The following is a 17,992-nucleotide window of genomic DNA, read 5'->3' on the forward strand; positions in this document are numbered from 1 at the left end:
TCTGCATAGGCTTACAGAGCAGGGAGCCAGTGGTATTGACAATTAGAATAATTCCCCAAATATTGCTTAACCAGGGCCATTTGCTTTGAAACTTCATCTGCCCTTTGGTCTCTTAGTCTGTTCTATTTTTCCTGTGTTTCGTAACATCAGGTTTTCTTCTGCTACTTGATGGTATTCTTGTTCCCTGTTGTGTTGCAGAGGCCTTCCTAGTGGAATTGCATGGTGCTGTGTACAACCAAGCTATGCATAAGCAGCAGGGGCCCAGCAATGCTCCTCACAATTAAAAACCCAGGAAGTCCATCAGGAGCTGTGTCCGTACACGTGTGCACACAGACACTCTTGTGTTCTCTAGAAATAGCTGGTATTTCTTCTAACGTTTTTACAGAGTACAGCTGCTGTGTGCCAAACCACACACGGCTGTTGTGCAACACCCGTCAGAGCCTCAACGAATTTTCAGAGCATTGCTGCAGATAGGCTGCTTTAGAACAGATGGTGTAAGAACAGAAAATTGGTTTTGGATCCCAGATAAACAGCAGTATGTGTACAGTAGTTGGTGGTAAAACCAGTAACTTTTCTTCTTTATTTTAAAGTCCTTCTGTACGCATTCTTACCCTCACTGAGTGTATATTATATCGCTCTTACACTATCTTGTCTTCAAACTCTGTTTAACTTCAAAATAGTAAAAATTTTCAGCAAGTCTTCTTATAATTTCTCCCATACTGTCTCTGTTTTGTTCCAGCTCTTTCCTTATCCTTCTCACCCCTCTTTCAGTCTCTCTGCAAAGCCCTCTGTGGTGCTTAAATTGCTGATGGGCTATAGCAGTTTTATAGAGGACTGTTCATAATTGTGAAACCAGGATTTTCTCATTTCAAAGAACCCTCCCCCCTCCAAGCTCCAGATGTGTGTTTTGTCATATCAGTGGTACAGTGGATATTTGATCACTCATTAGTGTCTTGTGGGCCCTACGAGGTACTCAGGATTAGGTACCCTACATGTTAGGCTACTGGGCTTTGTGGTGAGCCATTGCTTCTTATTTAATAGAAACCCTGTGGTATTTTTCCATTAGGCAATATCTCACTATTTTACTGTTAGGTCCAACTAGCTTTCAATTACTATGATAGAATACAGGTTTCAATGACAGCCTTGAGTAAACAAATGATGATCACTACCTATGGCTAGGGAATCAAAAAGTAGTAACTGAAGATCTAAAATAACACATCATTTTCACATTTAAGAAGTGCTGTTGTTTAACATTATGATGTTTAGAGGAAAAAGGATGTTGCATTTCCCTTTTGGTTTAAAATGGGAATAGTATCTGAAGTGTTAAGAACACCAGTTAATTTCTGCTCTGAAGCGTGGCATAGACAGGTTGTCAGTAGGGAGAATAAACTTACCATGAAGACATGCATCCATGCCTAAATAAGATTAATAAGGTTTCTGTGATGATTTTTTTCATAAAATTTGGATCAAACTGTTAGAATGTAACAGAAAAAAATTAAAAGTTGCACTAAAATTCAACAGTATAGGTTCAGATGCCTGTTTCACCTGAGGTGTGACATGTGCTGGATGTTCATCAGTCAACGGTTCTGTATCAGCTGTGTTTTTATTTCAGCCATAAAACAGCTACAAGTTAAACAATGTAAACGAAGTCAAACCAGAGCTATCCAAACCCCAACTTTGTTTCCCAGTTACTTCCACATAGTGGCATAGTTGTCTGTTGTGGTCTGCTGGAGACAGGTGGACACACCATTTTCTCTCTGCTTCTAACATTTTGCCTTATTGGATGTTTGGGAAGATTCATTCAACCTGATATGTGAAAACTATCACTGTAGTGAAATGAATGAACATTCCACCAGGCTGGCCTGTTTGCTTTCTTTGTTGTTGAAGCCTGTGCTGGCAATGCTGACATGAGAGAACCCCTCCGACGTCCCAGTGGCCCAGGGCTCTGCATGCTCCCTGCAGTGGGGGCTGCCTCAGAGGGATGCGTGCATGGTGCTTTAGGTCAGAAACGCATCCCTGGGGAGCTTGCGATAGTTCTTCCTGTGGCCCTGGATTTAGAGTAGGAAAAGCTATAGCAGTGAAGAGCCTGGAGGTCATAGTTGAAAATTTAGGAACAAGATGATTTGTAAGCATTGCTACTGTTTGCTGTATGTTGTTAGGTGGAGCTTAAATAAGGAAGGTTTTTATGTTTCTGCCCCTGCAGAATGAAATTACCTACTCAGCTTGAAGTCACTAGCAAGGGCCTGGACAGTTCTGCAAAACCAGTGCAGAAGGATTCTGCTCCTCAGTGCTGTGCTGCACTTGCTGTGCTCTTGAAAATAAATAGCTGTGGTGCCAGATCTTTAAGAACTAGGACTTGTTAAAAAAAATGCTGAGTATTGTGTATAGCGCTATTAATAGGCTCCTGTGGATGAGGAGTCCTTCTACATTTAGAGTTTCTGTTCATAAATTTAATAAAGGTATTGAGCATAAAAACCACCTAAAAGAACCTTGTTGGCATTCCTAAATGCCAGTCCTAAACAGCATTTTGAGTACATACAGGTGAACTCTGTAAAGGTGCTGTACTGCTCCACTAACAGACCAAGCCTAACTGTACATATTCTTTGTATTGTTTGCTATTTTCTCGCCTGTCCTTTTCTTTAGGATGTCTGTAGCACTGCTGTATCCCTTCAGGATGGCTTTGACAACATAATGGTAACTGCCTTGAGACCGTGAACTTCTCCTTATTTTTTCTTTTGCACAGACATGCGTGCATTTCAACACACAGGCTGCACACTTTGCTTTTGGTACGAATGATACGCTTTGGCACTCCTCTCACCTAGGTAATGCGGTGCCTGCATGTGGAAGGCTGTGAATAATACACTTGCACACACAGAATATTTTTTTCTTATAAATATTTCCAATAACTGCATCATTGCTAATTTTTTTTCCTCTTCTGTTGTGTTTCTCCCTGTGAAAGATTGGAAATAGCTGCAAGATCTATCTGATGCCATGTTCATCTAAGCATGGCTGGTGTGGTCGTCTTGCCCTCATCTCCAAAACAAGTAACAGTTAGCACCTGTTAAATTATTAGATTTCATAGAATTCAGTCATTTCTGGGGAAAACCAACGATGCCATGAAGTTTAATCCCTGAAACCTGTGTTGGAAAGCTTTGTAGATACTGATTAGAAAACCTGTTTCAAAGTTAGTTTGCAGGACTTTCATCCTTTTTTAGGGAAACCACAATGTTGTTAAAAGCACTAATTGGAAAGACAAAGCAGTGTTTTTAAAAAGGCTTTGCTGCTTACCCCAGAGTTCGTATTTTGTGTGTGTGCAATTATTCCTGTTATTACTGGTAGCATGTCAGAACAGGGTATAGCTCACCATATTTGCAGTTAATTAGGCACACTTAGATATGCAGCAAATACACAGTGAGATCTCTCAAATCCATCATCATCATCTTACCTAAATAACTGTTAGTGTTCCACTATCTACTTCTGAAGTGAGATGTGGTCAGATTTTGGTCAAAGTCAGTGCCATGTCTGCTTCTATTGCCTTTGCCAGTCCCAGCACCACGCAGAAAACAAAATTCCTTCCAGATACACGGTAGTCACATACTTTAACAAGAAGTAAGTTTTGCTTCAATTTAGGATGCGAGTGGAACAAAGAACAGTGGCTATTACTGTAACATTGCATTGGCATTGAATAAAACATGTTTGGGTTTTGTCTCCTTTTCTGTTTGTTTTGTTGTTGTTTTTTTTTTCTGTTTAGTTTTTGTGTGACACGTATGCACAGTTCTGGCTTGCAGCAATTGGCCTGCATGTGTAGTTAACACGTTATTAAATTATGCCTGGAGGGAGAAGTCCCTTTGAATTTAGCAATATCTGCTGCTGCTGCTGCTCAGGAATGCAGAGCTCCCACAACACAGGAGCATGCTCAGTGGCCATTTGTGACCATGGAATAAATTGATCTGTCCCCTATCTGATGAGCAGCTTTCTGCTTACATTTCACATGTGGTGGTGTGCGTGTGCTTGTCTGGCCTGGGCAGTGGTGCCTTCAGTCGGGGTGTGCTGCTCTTGAGCCTCGCACCCCACTGGCTCTGCTGCTCTGCCCGTGCTTTACATAGTGGAGAAGAGATGGCTGGTGACACTCGCCTGTGGCTTCCTGCCCACTGTGTGTCGTGAGGATCGTGCAGCTGCTTCTTCAGTATTTTCCTATAGAATGAAGGACTAATCTGATTTCCACTGTTGTAACTTCCTCTGACTTTGGAGGGACACTGTTCCCACTGTGTGGGTATAAGCAAACAAATTTTGCTCCTGGGCACACCAGGGTACCTGTTGCTGAGAGAACCAAAGAACAGTGCATGGAGCAGCACTTTGCAGACCAGCTTCTGCAGAGCACACAGGGCGATTTGTATTTCTCTGGGGAAAAGTTTAAGGCACACATTATTTTAGAAATCAGTCATGGTTTTACCAGATTTCACCTTTGGGTGACTTCAAGTTACATCTTTGTCTATGCTGTGTTTGGCACCTCATGAAAAAGTTTCATCTTCAATTTGCTCTGAGAAATTATTGTTCTTTTTTTGTTTATTTTTCTTCCTTTGCCTCTGTTTAAAAAAAAAATTAATCTGATATACTTGAGTACCTTCCCCTGTGCTTGCTGTCATCTGTTTTATGTGCATCCCATCTGCAAGATGTACATTCTGTTCAGTGTTCCAGTTTTCCACCCATCAGCTTGCTGTTTTGAGAGTTTCCCATCTGATTTTGCAGATATTTTTCCAGATAAACTTTTTTCAGGACTGATGGATGTTACTCTGTTCACACCTCCTGTAGTCCCGAATTTGTTTTTTTAGAATTTTCTACGAGAATTGGCTTGTTTTTAAAACAAATCTGTTGTGTGCTTATGCTTCCTTAATATAGCTTGTAGTATCAGAGCTCTCTGCTCTCTTGTCTGCACCTTAGGGACCCCTGTAGTGGGGGTCCGAGAACCTAGCTAGGTCAGTCTTCTTTTTGTTTGTTTTTAAAATAAAGGTAGGTATGAAGAATGAGTGTGTGACAACCCTGTGGCACCCTATGGCAGCTTTGCTCCTGGTTTTGCATCTTGACCTCTTTTGTCTGCTCTCTAACCAAAACACCGGGTGGTTAATCCAGCCCTGGTCACAGCAGGTCATATCTCTTGGGTTTAGATCTCTGTAAGGATGTCCTGATTAAAATAGTAGAGGCTTTGTTAGAGGACTTGGATTTTTTGGCTGTTTCTGTGGTGAACTGGGAAGCTACCAGCAGGAAGGAGCATTGCTGCTTCCAGCTCATGTCTGCCACTGAGCTTTTTTGAGTAGAATGGATTTTGAAATCATGAGGTGCAGCTGTGCAGCATCACAATTTCACAGAAGATACATGGACTTGCTTGTATCCTTGCCAATTTTTCATTCACTAGTTTTTTAAAATCTTGGTCCTGAAATTAAGTCTGTAATTATTACCTTTTTTTTTCCCCCCCTCTCTTTTCTGGTGCTTCAAAACACACAAATGCAGTTAAAGATGAAATCTTCAAATGATTTTCATTAGGTACACATAAATATTTTGGCTATCTGAAATGAACAAATGAGCCTGTATGTTGCTTACAAGTTTGTTTCCAGGCTGTACTCGTTGGGAGCTGGAGATGCGTGCATTGCCCATTGATCATACTGGTATGGTCAAATTTGCAAATCGGCATTTTTCTTGCTTCGTCTGGGAGAAGGCTAGTAATCGGGTACCCCGAGAAAGATAGCAGCTGTGCTATAACAGGGTTTAGCATTCACTCTGAGCTTCCTGTATGATTTAATATACTGTCTTCAAGACAGCTAGAATATGTTTTTCCTAGTCCTTTGCAAAGCCCCATTTTAAAGAGTGCCTGTTCTGTAAATGGCTGTTTCTTCACTGCTGCAGTGTTACGGTAGTGTCAGACATCAAGCAAAAGTCAATTCTTCCATCTCCCTATGAGTAAATACAGTTCAGGAGTTTTGTAGTGAGCAGTGGTGCTCTCTTGAAGGAAATCGTCAAGCCTCTCCATGACTCTTTAGGACACAACTTGGTGGGGTTTGCACCCAGAGCTGGACTTGTCTGGGGTGTGGATGCTGTATCTGATGCATGATGTGTCTTTCAGGGTCAGCCAATGGACCAAGCTGCTATTTTCTCTCCACAAGTTCGACCCCCGTCTCAGCTTTCACAGTACCCAGGGTTACAGCACGCTCAGGTACTGCATTACTCCCATGGCATATCTGCATGAAAACACTTTTAAACTAAGCTCCTTTACCTCCCAGCATGCTCTTCTATGCCTGGGACATGCCTCTTGCATGTGGTCTAGAGTAATGATGAGGCCTTCTGCTAGGAGGCCTCCTGCTAGGATGCTTGTGATCTCTGTCAATACTTTTAATGTAGTGACTTGCCAGTTTTCCTAATGTTGTTGCTGGTAAAGGCAAGCGTATTTCAGCATTAGGCCTTATATATGGCAAGTTATTTGTGAGATAGTGATACCAGTAATTCTTTATTATGTCACAGTCATAGAATAGTAGAATGGTTTGGGGTGGAAAGGACCTTAATATCATCTAATGCAAACCTGCCTGCCATGGGCAGGGACATCTCACACGAAACCATGGCACCGTACTCATTACTGGTTTCCAGCCCAACATTGAGCCATTGACCACAACTCTTTGCGTGCAGCCATCCAGCCAGTTCTTTATCCACCGGGTGGTCTATCCATCAAATTGATGTCTCTCTAATTTAGAGACAAGGATGTCATGTGGGACAGTGTCAAACGCTTTGCACAAGTCCAGGTAGATGGTGTCAGCTGTGCTACCCCTGTCCATCAGTTTCGTAGCCCCATCATAGAAGGCCACCAAATTGGTCAGGCAGGATTTGCCCCTAGTAAAGCCATGTTAGCTGTCACCAGCCACCTCATTGTTTTTCATGTGCCCTCCCATGGTTTCCAGGAGAATCTGCTCCATGATCGTGCCTGGCACAGGGGTGAGGCTGACTGGGCTGTAGTTTTCCTGGGTATTCCATTTTCCCCTTCTTGAAAATGGGGTTATATTTCCCTTTTTCCAGTCATTGGGAACTTCACCTGAGTGCCATGATTTTTCAAATATGATGGATAGAGGCTTTGCAACTTCATTCGCCAGTTTCCTCAGGACCCACAGATGGATTTCATCAGGACCCATGGACTTGTGCACATTCAGTTTCCTAAGACGATCTTAAACCTGATCCTCTCCTACAGTGGGTCTAAGGTCTTCATTCTCCTAGTCCCTGTATTTGCCTTCCAAGACTTGAATGGCATGGTCAGAGCACTTGCCAGGGAAGACTGAGGCAAAGAAGTCATTGAGAACCTCAGCCTTCGCCAAATCCAGGGTAGCCAGTTCTCCCAATAGCTTCTGGAGAGGGCCCACATTATTCCTAGTCTGTCTTTCGTTAGCAACATACCTACAGAATCCCTTCCTGTTATCTCTGACATCCCTGGCCAGACTAATTTCTAACTGAGCTTTAGCTTTCTTGACCTGGTCCGTAGCTTCCCAGGCAACATCCCTGTATTCTTCCAGGCTGTCTGTCCTCACTTCCACCTTCTATAAGCTTCCTTTTTCTTCTGAGCTTTCTCAGCAGCTCCTTATCCATCCATGAAGGCCTCCTGGCCTTCTTGCCCCATTTTCTTCTTGTCAAGATGCAATGCTTCTGAACTTGCAGCAGGTGATCCTTGAATATCAACCAGCAGTCTTGAGCACTCCTGCCCTCTAGGGCTTTATCCTGTGGAACCTTACTGAGCAGGTTCCCGAAGAGGCCAAAGTCTGCTCTCTTGAAGTCCAGGGCAGTGAGCTTGCTGCATGCCCTTCTCACTGCTCTGAGGATCTTGAACTCCACCATCTCGTGATCACTGCAGCCAGGGCTGCTCTGGAGTGTCACGTTCCCCACGAGCTCCCCCCTGTCAGTGAGCACGAGGTCAAGCATAGCACCTCTCCTTGTCAGCTCCTCTATTATTTGCAAGAGGAGGTTGTTTTCCACACAACCGAGGAACCTCCTGGGTTACTTGTGCTGGACTGTACGATACCTCCGATAGATACTGGAGTGGTTGAAGTCCCCCATGAGGACAAGGGCCTGCAAGCATGAAGCTGCTCATATCTGTCTTAGAGGGCTTCATTCACATAGTCTTCCTAATCAGAAGTCCTGTACTAAACATCCTCAGTAATGCCCCCATCACAGTTCTTCCTTTGACCCTGCCCCCCAAACTCTCTGTTGACTCATCACCTCTCCCCAGATAGAGGTCCATACTCTCCAGCCTATCATTGACATAAATTGCTACATCCCCTTCCCATCTGCCTGTCTTTCCTAAAGAGCCTATAACCTTCCATTCCAGCACTCCAGTCATAGGAGCCATCCCACCATGTTTCTGTGACGCCAGTGATATCATATCCCTGTAGACGTGCATGCATTTCGAATTTCACTTGTTTATTCTCCATACTACATGCGTTTGTATGCAGCCATATGATACACCTGGTATAGAGGTCATTTGGGGATGGGAAATGGAGAGAGAGGTGGGGCTGTGGAGCAGAACCCCACTTCTGCTCAGTGCCGCTCGGGGAAGGGTAGCACCGTGTGGGTTCCATCCTGCGGTGTGTGACCACATTGTAGCTGCCTGAACCCACAAACGGAAGTGGGGTACAGCCAGAGTGAGGGACCCACAGGTCAGTTTGTGGGTGCAGCAGTGCATCTCACTGACTTGCCTCCAGTTGTCAAGGCTTTGGTACTTTGAGAAGGCCCAGGATGGTCTCTTTGTTTAGTAGTTAGGCTAATTTAAATAGGGGCACAGCGAAGTCACTCTCCTGTCTGTCTCCCTCCAGAGCATGCCTCATGGATACACCATGTACAGCACTCAGATGCCTTTGCAGCAGCAGCAGCCTGGCGGTGTAGTGCTCTCCCCCAGCTACAACCCCCGAACGTACTCAGCAGCGCATTCCAGCCCCACTCTGATGGAGAGGCTGCGGCAGATGCAGCAGCAGCCCAGCGGATACATCCAACAGCAGGCAGCTGCTTATGTCCAGCCTTTGGCAGGCTCGCAGCGGTGAGCTTCTGCAGTTCTCCCAGCTGGTAACACTGCAGGATTTTAATGGCAACTTTCTTTTGAGGTCTAAAGCTTTATTTAAAATAAAGTGTATTAATCCAAATGAAGTTAACGTTGGTCTGATTAGCAGGAAATAGGCCTTTCTCTCCAATTTCCCCTTGTTTTTTCCCTCATTTAATTTTAAGTTGGTCTTGGCACATGTTGTAGCCCAATTGTCCTGTGTAGAACATAAAAATTTATCTAAAATTAGCTGTTGGATCCTATTTCATTACACACACAAATATGGTATCCATATTATGCTAACGTGTGTGGTATTACACCATAACTATTGCAGGTTTACCAAAGGGTCTGTAGTCAGGAAAACGTAAGAACAACTTAGTTTAACTAGCAATAGATAAATGAATTTTGTTTAAGCCTGAATAGACTAAATTGATTTCAGTTTGGAAGTAGCTGAGTTGCAGTGCCTATGAGAAACAGGAAAAAATTATTGGTAAAGAAATGTAATGAAAGAGAAGACAAATGAAGCAGGAAAAATCTGTAAAAGGGAGTGTTACAGAATAAGCAGAGTGGAAAACTGGAGTTTCCAATTGCAATCTTCAATCAAGTATGTTGTTTGTTGTTGTTTTTTCTAACGGTCTGGCATTGTTGAACTGACACTACAGGTCTGAACCAGAAATTTCCATTTTGAATAGACATGTTCAATAGAGTGACTCCCAGAAACCACAGGCTCAAATTAAAGAGAGTGGGGTGTGTGTGTGTGTGTGAACAGTTAAAATTTGCAAGGTCTGCCTCAGTAGGCACTGTCCAGCTGTAGGTGAAGTAGCAGCTGTGCAGTGCAGCCCTCTCCCCATGTGTGGGTCACAGGTTCACTGAACTGCACTATGAGCAGCACATAGATGTTGGTCATCAGAAGGTGGTCTGGCCTATCAGCAGAGCTTCTGTCCTGTCTCCCTTCTTCTGTGCCATTCATTCTGCAGTACCCCTGATGTTACCAAGTACAGATACTCTTCTTTTTCTGCTTCAGCTCTAATCTGATCCCAAAACTAAAGTCTCCTTTAGATGCTAAGTTCAAGTGTGCTTGGATGATTTGCTCATCAATTGCTTGTTGTAAGCAGAATATGAGCATCAGGTATGTAGCTATGCAATACTCTCACAATCCTTGTTATTTAATGAAATCAGTGTTTCTGGAATTGTGAGTGTTACTGTATATTCTGCAGTAATCCTTAACTTATTTTAAGTTCTTGCAAGCCTGGATATCTTAAGAGTATGTTCAATTCGGGGTATTTGTACCTCTTTAAAAAGTTTGGCCTTGACTTGTTTGAAAACCTTGTATGAAAACCTACAGAAAGCTTTGGTTGAAAGCCTTGCATGAAAACCTACAGGTGCCTTGCATTAGGAATACAGCTGCTAACCTGAGCTGCCTTCTCTTTTCTGAGTTTTAAACAGGCAAGATAAATTGCAAGCTAGCTAACGTGTTCTCTCCGTGTATGTCTTTCTGCTTTGTCAATGTTAATTACTCCCAAAAGATCCAAAGAAAGTATTTTCTGCTTGGTATGTTTTTTCAGGATTTTAGAAAGTAAAAAGACCACCTTGTGATGACTGATTTTAAATTCATGATAATGTAACTATGAGATATTTTAGTCTGGAGAACATTTTAATGCTTATGTGGAATTCTTGCTTTAAATGTAGAAAGTCATTGCTCTCCCTAGTAAAGCAAGAATTGAGTGCTTGGATCTGTTCTTGTTTAGAGGAACATGTTATTATGTAAATCAGTAATTGAGCAATAGCATGGTACAGTTTCTGTTACGGAATATTGTTCAAAGCATTCAGATTTGGAAATACATCTTGTAAAATGTAGTGTCTTTTAGATCCATGGAAGTCTAATGTTGCAGTTTATAGTTGAGTACTCCTAGACTAACTTGTGTTTGGTCTGTAAATGAAGTATAATCCATTATATTTTTCCTCAATCAGATTGAGCCATCAGCCTTTGCAGCCAAATTCACTGGTTGGAGGGGTACTGGACAGTGCAATGACCGCAAGTCCTCATCCAACCCTGAATTCAGTACAGCTGCCTCCGGAGCCAGTGAGACAGAGACAGCAGCAAATGCGACAGCAGAGAATATTTCAGGTGAGGGATTTGGCTGCACTGGTGGTAAGGGGTGTTTCAGTGCAGGAGGGGAGTGTAAATGTTACTGTATCAGGTGACAGTGTTACACACTTGCACATGCCTTTAAGTCTAAACGCATCAGAGCCTGGTGCCGTAAATCATAGAGTCATAGAACTTTTACTTGAGTACAGCTATTACTGTACTGCATTGTACTTGAGTACAGTTATTACTGGCTGCATTGTTTACATTCGGAATTTCCAAAAGAGAATTCTGGACAGATGTAAAATTCAGTACTTTCATTTTTCAAGATTGTAGAATGCCTTTGGAGAAGGTAAATTTGAGAATGGCTTAGCTGAATGTGCTGAGACAAAAGCAGTGGCTGTGCTATCTGGCCTTATAATGTATGCTGATTAAACCAAAGGGTTTGCTTCCTGGCCTGTTTCCTATATTCTGATTTGCTGATACCTTTTTAATTCAGAAGCAAGTATCAGTTTATCGCCTAAATATATAGGGCTTGGCACAGGGGAAGTATGTTACATTAAAAATCCTTCCCGTAGCCCTTTGATTAGGTTCATGTTGTCATTTAAATGCAATAGCTGTCTGTGCCAGTTCTTGTCCAATGATAATGTACTTTATATAAATATTTTTGTGTTGTAGTAAACTAAATATACCAGGGTTTGAGTATTCTGATGGGTTTTTCTTTTCTATTAACAAAGCTCCTTGTCAGCCTTGGTGTGGCTGACAATGAAAGTGGGGAGCTGTGAGGCTGATCTCCTAAATGGGGCCTTCAGTAGTCAATGCTGTAAGCGAGCCAAGATCTTGTGCTGGAAATCAATCATGAAAAGCCACACTGCCTGGCTCGTAGTTGTTCCCTGAGGCAGTGTGTGTGCTGGGTCATTCTTGTTTCAGTCATAGCATTATAGATTAGTATGGGTTGGAAGGGACCTTAAAAAATTTCTTCCTCACATCCATCCTGAATCTCCCCTCTTTTAGTTTAAAACTATCACCCCTCATTCTATTGCAACAGGCCCTGCTAAGAAGTCTCTCCCAATATTTCTTATTTTTATGATTTTTCAATGTCTGTTGTCTCTCAGTTGCAGCAGCAGCCAGGGCAGCAGCAGGCACTTGGTCTCCAGCCCGTGCAACCACAGCAGCCTTTGGTAAGCAGAGGCAACTGATATTTTGGGGGGTGCAAGGGCAGTGGCAGGGTGGGGTTTGTCACTTACAGCAGCATGGCAGCCTGGGGACTGAGGTTTGTGCAAGCTTCCTTGCACCGCTGCCTGCATGCCGGTGCTGCTGCTGTGGTGCCTGCAGTGCCATTCCTCCACTGCTCTGAAGGCAGGATGGGGGGGTGCCCAGTGCGGGTGGTGACAGGCCCGTTTTGCTGCGTCTTGAGCTGGCTGCAGGCTACAGCTGTGATAACAGTGTACTAGTTGGGGCTCAATAGCTTTTAGTGCATCTGGAGAGCTCCTGGCTGGCTCTGACTATGGGCTGGAGCAGACTGCATCTGTCCACAGAAAACCATGCAAGTGCATCCATCGTGCCAAAACATGGCACAAAGTGGGTTGCACATGTGCTGAGGTGTCACACTGCTGAGCTCAGATGGGGAGGCAAGTGCTGCTTTGAATGCAGGGCTTGGCAAAGAGGGCATGTGCACTGCCCTGCTCACCCGCAGGGGCTCTGCCACAGCGTGGTTGAGTTTGCTGTCCAAAGACAATCCTTCTAGGACTGGAGCACATGCTGCCTCCTGCACTGCCATGCTTCATTCACCAGTTTGGGCAAAACTGATACCAAAGTTGAGCCAACGATGACATGTTGTTTTGGTTGAAAAAAGATTTGCGTATGTGTAGGAAAAGTTCAAAAGTTTCATTTCAACATATCTTTTTTGAAGTTACACGTAGCAGTATTGACTTAAACCTAGTCAATACTGGTGGCTAATGTCCCAGACGATCCAGATAACCATACAGGTATCCACTGCAGTTCTTATGAGAGATACCTGGGGATATAGGAAAAAAAAAAAAAAAAGGATACTGATGTGTTTCTAATTCTGTGTGTCTCTTTCATCACCAGTAAAATAAGACTGTCCAGGCTAACTACCTTAAATCTATTTGTGTGAACTCAGAGCGGAAAACAATGAGAGCCCTTAAAGTCATCCTCGGTCTTACTCCTAGTGCAGCATAAATAAAGGACTGTTTTGAAAATCTGATACAGAACCAAGTGCTGTTCAGCCCCCCTGGAAAGTCAGGAATCTCTTTTTCTGGGGGTTTGGTGACACTTTTCAGTAGTCCCAAAGCAGCAGGCCAAGACTGCAGGAACGATTTCTTCCCTTTATGCTTGCTGTGCTATGTGGTTTTATAAGTTATCCTAATAAATATATCATCATAATAATGAATAGCCCTTGCTAACTAAAAAACCTTAAACTTGGTAAGAAATACCTGTAGTTGCTTCTGATGCATATAAACTGATGGATTTTTCTGTAGTTGTGATATTTTGAAGTGAAACCAAGGCAGTTGTCTACAACTGAGGCTACGTGTCGAAGTAGTTTCTGCTGTAACACAGGGAAAAGCATTCACTTGGAAATGCAGGGTGCTGATGGTGGCATTTCTCCACGTCGCTATGTCTGGGGGAGCATCCACGCTCCCTCTGGTGTCGAGTGTGGACACTGGCAGCTCCAGTCTGGCCTTGGCTCATGTCACAGGAGATCATTAGTGACTTTGGGCTTCTGATTTTTTGGTTGTACTGCAAACAGGCTGGGGAAAAATGGGGTTTGTTGCTTGAAGATCCTTTTAAATTTAATCATTAGGCATAAAACAGAGCTGCATGAAGACAGCTGCACAAACAAAATTATGTTTGAGACACTCCTTTATGCTGAACTGGAGCCTTTTATAGTTTAATGAGTGATATTACCAATCACTGTTGGTACCAAATGATTATTATGGACATGTTCACTGAATTTACCGTGTCATTATGCTTGTTTCCTCTATTTGGGCAGTTTTTCTAGACAAATCTAAGGTAGGTGAAGATAGTTAGAGAAAGTTTGCTGTGGAAAATTGGAGAATACAGTTATGCTGAAATTGCTAGTTTCTGACTTTAAAAGCATTAATCAACAGGATGTGATAGAGAAATTTGGAGGCAGCTTGTAAGTGCAAGAAACCCTGAGGTGCTTAATGCTTTTGACTAACCTCAGCATTTACTAAGGACTGTTAGCCAGAAGATTACACAATGTAAGTAAAGGATTTGGTTTTAGAAAGGGAAAAGATGCTGAAATCTCATAAAACACTGAAACTCCCTTCAGTAAGCAAAAGGTTTCACTGAAACACAGCATGGGCGTTTGCTGTGGTGTGTATGACATTATTAGAGTATCGAATAACTCCAGTTTTATTCAACACATCAGGTTTTCACACTAGTCAGGTAATTGTGTATCCTTATGCAGAAGCATAAAATGTTACTTCATTAGAAGCATTTTTACCAAATCTGATGAGAAGGAAAATTCTGGGATGTGAAAGACAGATCTAGAGAGCTGAGAGGCCCTGGGGATTGGCAAGACAGTATGTGGTGGAGGCTTGGTCTGGTCTGTGCCTCCCAGTACAAAAGTGCCTGTAGTGGTCACGATTTCCCTCCCAGGAGCAGACAAGCACTGGGGAGCTGTGCCCTCAGCGCTCTGCCCTCTGGAGTCTGAGGTACCTGGTGCACAGACATTCTTCTTTCACATGGGTGATGTGTTTTCCAAGGGAAGAAGTGCTGGTTCAGACCCCTACCCCCAGAGGTGTCCATCCCTATGGCACACACAGATGATCTGTGTCGTGTTGATCTGTCATACCTCAGTAGTGTGGTGTGCAGTATATTCAGTGCTCTGACATACAGGTTGATGATCAATAGAAGCTGTTAATGGCGAATGAGTTTTTTCCTGAATGACAGCCAGAAGCATGGAAAGCTTACCCTTCCTCACATCTGAAGTGCCACTGCCCTGGGGAAAATGTTTTTCTAGAAGCCTCTTTTTGACTATTATGTTTCAAGTACACATAAGTGTTTAAAAATGCTAAAAAAGGCTGTTAATTTTGATTTGCAGTTTTGATTTGACTTGCCTTTGCACAGTGCAGACAGTAAAGCTGCGTAGAGTTACTGGCATCCTCAGAAGTGGAAGAGACTTTACCCAGCTGGACACATGTGACACTTGTAATACACTTGTAGTACAACTGGAAATGTGTGAGATCTCACACGTCTCGCTGTCTAAGGGAATAAAGAGAACAAATGATCTGGAAGCTCCAAGTGTGTTCCATGTGTCCTTGCTGTGCTGTTAGAAGCCAGTCAGGGCCCACTGTGGAGAAACATCTGCTGTCTGCTGCCCCATGTCCAGGGAGGGCTCAGTCAGCAGCCAATGGGTCGCACAACCTGAACTCCTCTGCAGTTATCTGACACAGAACTTAACACCGTGCCTATTTATTTCTTTTTTCATGTTTCTTTTGCAGTTTCCAAGGCAAGGCTTACAGCAGACACAGCAGCAACAACAGACAGCTGCGCTGGTCAGGCAGCTCCAGAAGCAGCTCTCCAGTACGTGAGATGCACGCTTATATAGATGTATGTAGATACATAGGTATATTTGAATGTGGAATTATCTTTCTGGAGGTGTTCTGCTTATTTAAATGCTGCTATATATATGTGTAAGAAATTTAGCTGCTGACAGCTGGTTACCCATCCCAGCAATGATGCAATACCAAAATTCTGGTGCTAGTGCATCCCACAGGCTGGTCTCCAGGGGAACTCTGGTCACCTGCAGGACAAGTGCTGGTGGCCTCATCATGATTTGCCGCATGTTTTCTCCTCTTACTTCTACAGTCCTACAACAGGCAAAGTCCCCAGGGAACTGAGCACCTCTGGTGTGTGTTAGGTGTGTAAGGGAGTGCAGTGACTGTTAAGTCAGCTACTGCTGCATGAAACACCCATGTTTTCTGTACTGCTGTGGAGCACAGCTGTGAGGCAATATCACTTCCCTTTGCTTTATCCACCAGGTAACCAGCCACAGCCAGGAGTGAACCAGTACGGGCACCCGTCACACTTCTGAGTTGGAGATGGGAGACGTAAGGCTATGTTTGCACTGAAGAACAGAACATTCAAAAGTCAATGCACTAGTTATTGCTAGAAAGCAGACTTTTGTTTTCTTCTCTTATTATTTCAATAATTATTTTTTGTGCTGCAGTTGATGTGAATATGTAACAAGGTGGGTTTGGGGGTAGAGGATTCTTTTTGCATTTAACTAGATTTAAATGTATGAATTTGTGGGCCTATTTGAAGAATGTTATTGCAGATTTTATGAATTTGGTGCTTTTTAGGTCCTATTACTTTTAAGGTGGACAAAGAATGCTGGACTTGTTTGTGGGAAACACTTCTTTTTATATATTCTTTGTTTTGGGGTTTTTGTTGCTTTTTTTTTGTTTTGTTCCCCCTTTTTTTCCCCTTTTTTTTAAAAAAAAGAACTGCACTGGACCAAACTACTGAACTGAAAGGCACTTCTGATTTTGGCATAGAAGTTAATTTGTTCATTAGAATGTTCACCTCTTTCTTTGTTGGTAGAACAAGCATCAATTTAAATTGTGTTTATTTGACTGCAGTTTTCATATGCACTTTATAAAGTTCTTTGTTTAAAGTACCAATTTTCTCTTGCTCTTATTGTGGTAAGAAGGTGCTGAAGTGGGTTTTATTGCTTGTATTAGAACTTCTTAAAGTTTATATTAAAAGCCACAGTGTAATGTTAATAAACCTACTAGAATTAGCAGTGTTTCCTATTTGGTGTTTTTAATACAAAGCTCACTGGTGATCAGTGCTAAAGGAGAGCATGGTACTGCAATGAGGACCGAACACTCAGAGCGGGTTTTGCGCAGCTCCTGCAAGGAAATCTCCGAGTTCTGGCCCAGCCTCAGAAAACAAATCCCTGTGTCTCACCCTATGCCTTCGGTACCAAACCTTGTACCAGCTTTCACAGAGGGAGGGTAGAAAAGACACCAAAGTCATATCTGCAGCCTCAGGAGTTCTGTAATTCACAGTTCTTTCCACTGAAGTTGACCCAAATGAGTCGTTACTGATACCCCTGTTCGCTGCCTTTGTTGCACAGGAAGTATGTCGAGGTATGGGCTGGAGTCTTGATTGCTGAGGGAGTTTCAGTGGTGTGAGGGTTAAGTGCTATCAGCTGAGTGCAAAACCACAATTGGAAATCAAAATTACCACAAACAAATCATTATTACTCTAAACCTGTCCAAATATAACTTTACTCATATTAGAGCTAAAAAAAACAGTATAAATGTATTAGCAAATTAGGAGTTAGGTCTATATGGGTTTTTAAAATACATTCATTCTGAAAGTGGAACATGCAGGGTATTTAGCATATACAGAGGACTATTTTGTAACTTTGTATTAACTCAATTTGGTTAATTTACCATGCAAAGAATTTATAGCTGGTACTGTAGACTGATGTTCTCTGGGGAAGGGGAGACTGCCCTGCATAGCTTCCAGGGTCCTGGCAGGCAGCGCAGCCAGGCACAGAAATCTGTAGAAAAGTAGGTTTTGGTTGGCTTTTACAGTAGTTGGGTAAGTCTTACTCATGTAAAAATTATTCATGTTCAGGTTTTGTTAAGGAGATTTACTGTTCTTCATAGTAGCTAAAGCTATTGCAGATGTTAACCAGCAAGATTTGTGTAATCCAGCTGTTTTGTGGCTACTACTCCACTACAAAACAGTGGCTTGTGTGCTGCTGCCAAGACATTGCTGCAGGCAGCTCAGGTGCTCCTAAGCACCAGAGGGGTTCATTTTGGACCCTCCTTGTAAGTGGT

At 42.9% G+C, this 17,992-nt stretch overlaps 1 protein-coding gene and 1 long non-coding RNA gene across 19 annotated transcripts in view; one reads left to right on the plus strand and one right to left on the minus strand.

Annotated features, from left to right (window-relative positions):
• MED12L (mediator complex subunit 12L) overlaps window positions 1-16,938 on the plus strand; it is a 151,611-nt gene extending 134,673 nt beyond the window's left edge. For 3 of the 18 annotated variants that reach the window (XM_061371543.1, XM_061371537.1, XM_061371547.1), the window contains 6 exons: window positions 6,119-6,208; window positions 8,841-9,061; window positions 11,033-11,189; window positions 12,263-12,328; window positions 15,638-15,719; window positions 16,178-16,938. In XM_061371543.1, the coding sequence (XP_061227527.1) occupies window positions 6,119-6,208; window positions 8,841-9,061; window positions 11,033-11,189; window positions 12,263-12,328; window positions 15,638-15,719; window positions 16,178-16,181 (620 nt within the window). In that variant the 3' untranslated portion in view covers window positions 16,182-16,938. Of the gene's footprint in view, window positions 1-2,643; window positions 2,695-6,118; window positions 6,209-8,840; window positions 9,088-11,032; window positions 11,190-12,262; window positions 12,329-15,637; window positions 15,747-15,869; window positions 16,057-16,177 lie in introns of those variants that run through there. The other 15 variants (XM_061371529.1, XM_061371535.1, XR_009728206.1 and 12 more) reach the window with 14 other exon arrangements.
• On the minus strand, window positions 13,014-13,665 carry LOC133222146 (uncharacterized). The gene is made up of 2 exons (XR_009728210.1): window positions 13,590-13,665; window positions 13,014-13,142 (listed from the first exon to the last, which is right to left on the minus strand). It is a non-coding gene; the product is annotated as an uncharacterized LOC133222146 (long non-coding RNA).
• Window positions 16,939-17,992: the final 1,054 nt, after the last annotated feature.

Source organism: Neopsephotus bourkii, unplaced genomic scaffold, assembly GCF_033783945.1.
Source record: "Neopsephotus bourkii isolate Nb327-2 ecotype Australia unplaced genomic scaffold, CSIRO-AGI_Nbou_v1 NB_1574, whole genome shotgun sequence".
Lineage (NCBI taxonomy): Eukaryota > Metazoa > Chordata > Aves > Psittaciformes > Psittacidae > Neopsephotus > Neopsephotus bourkii.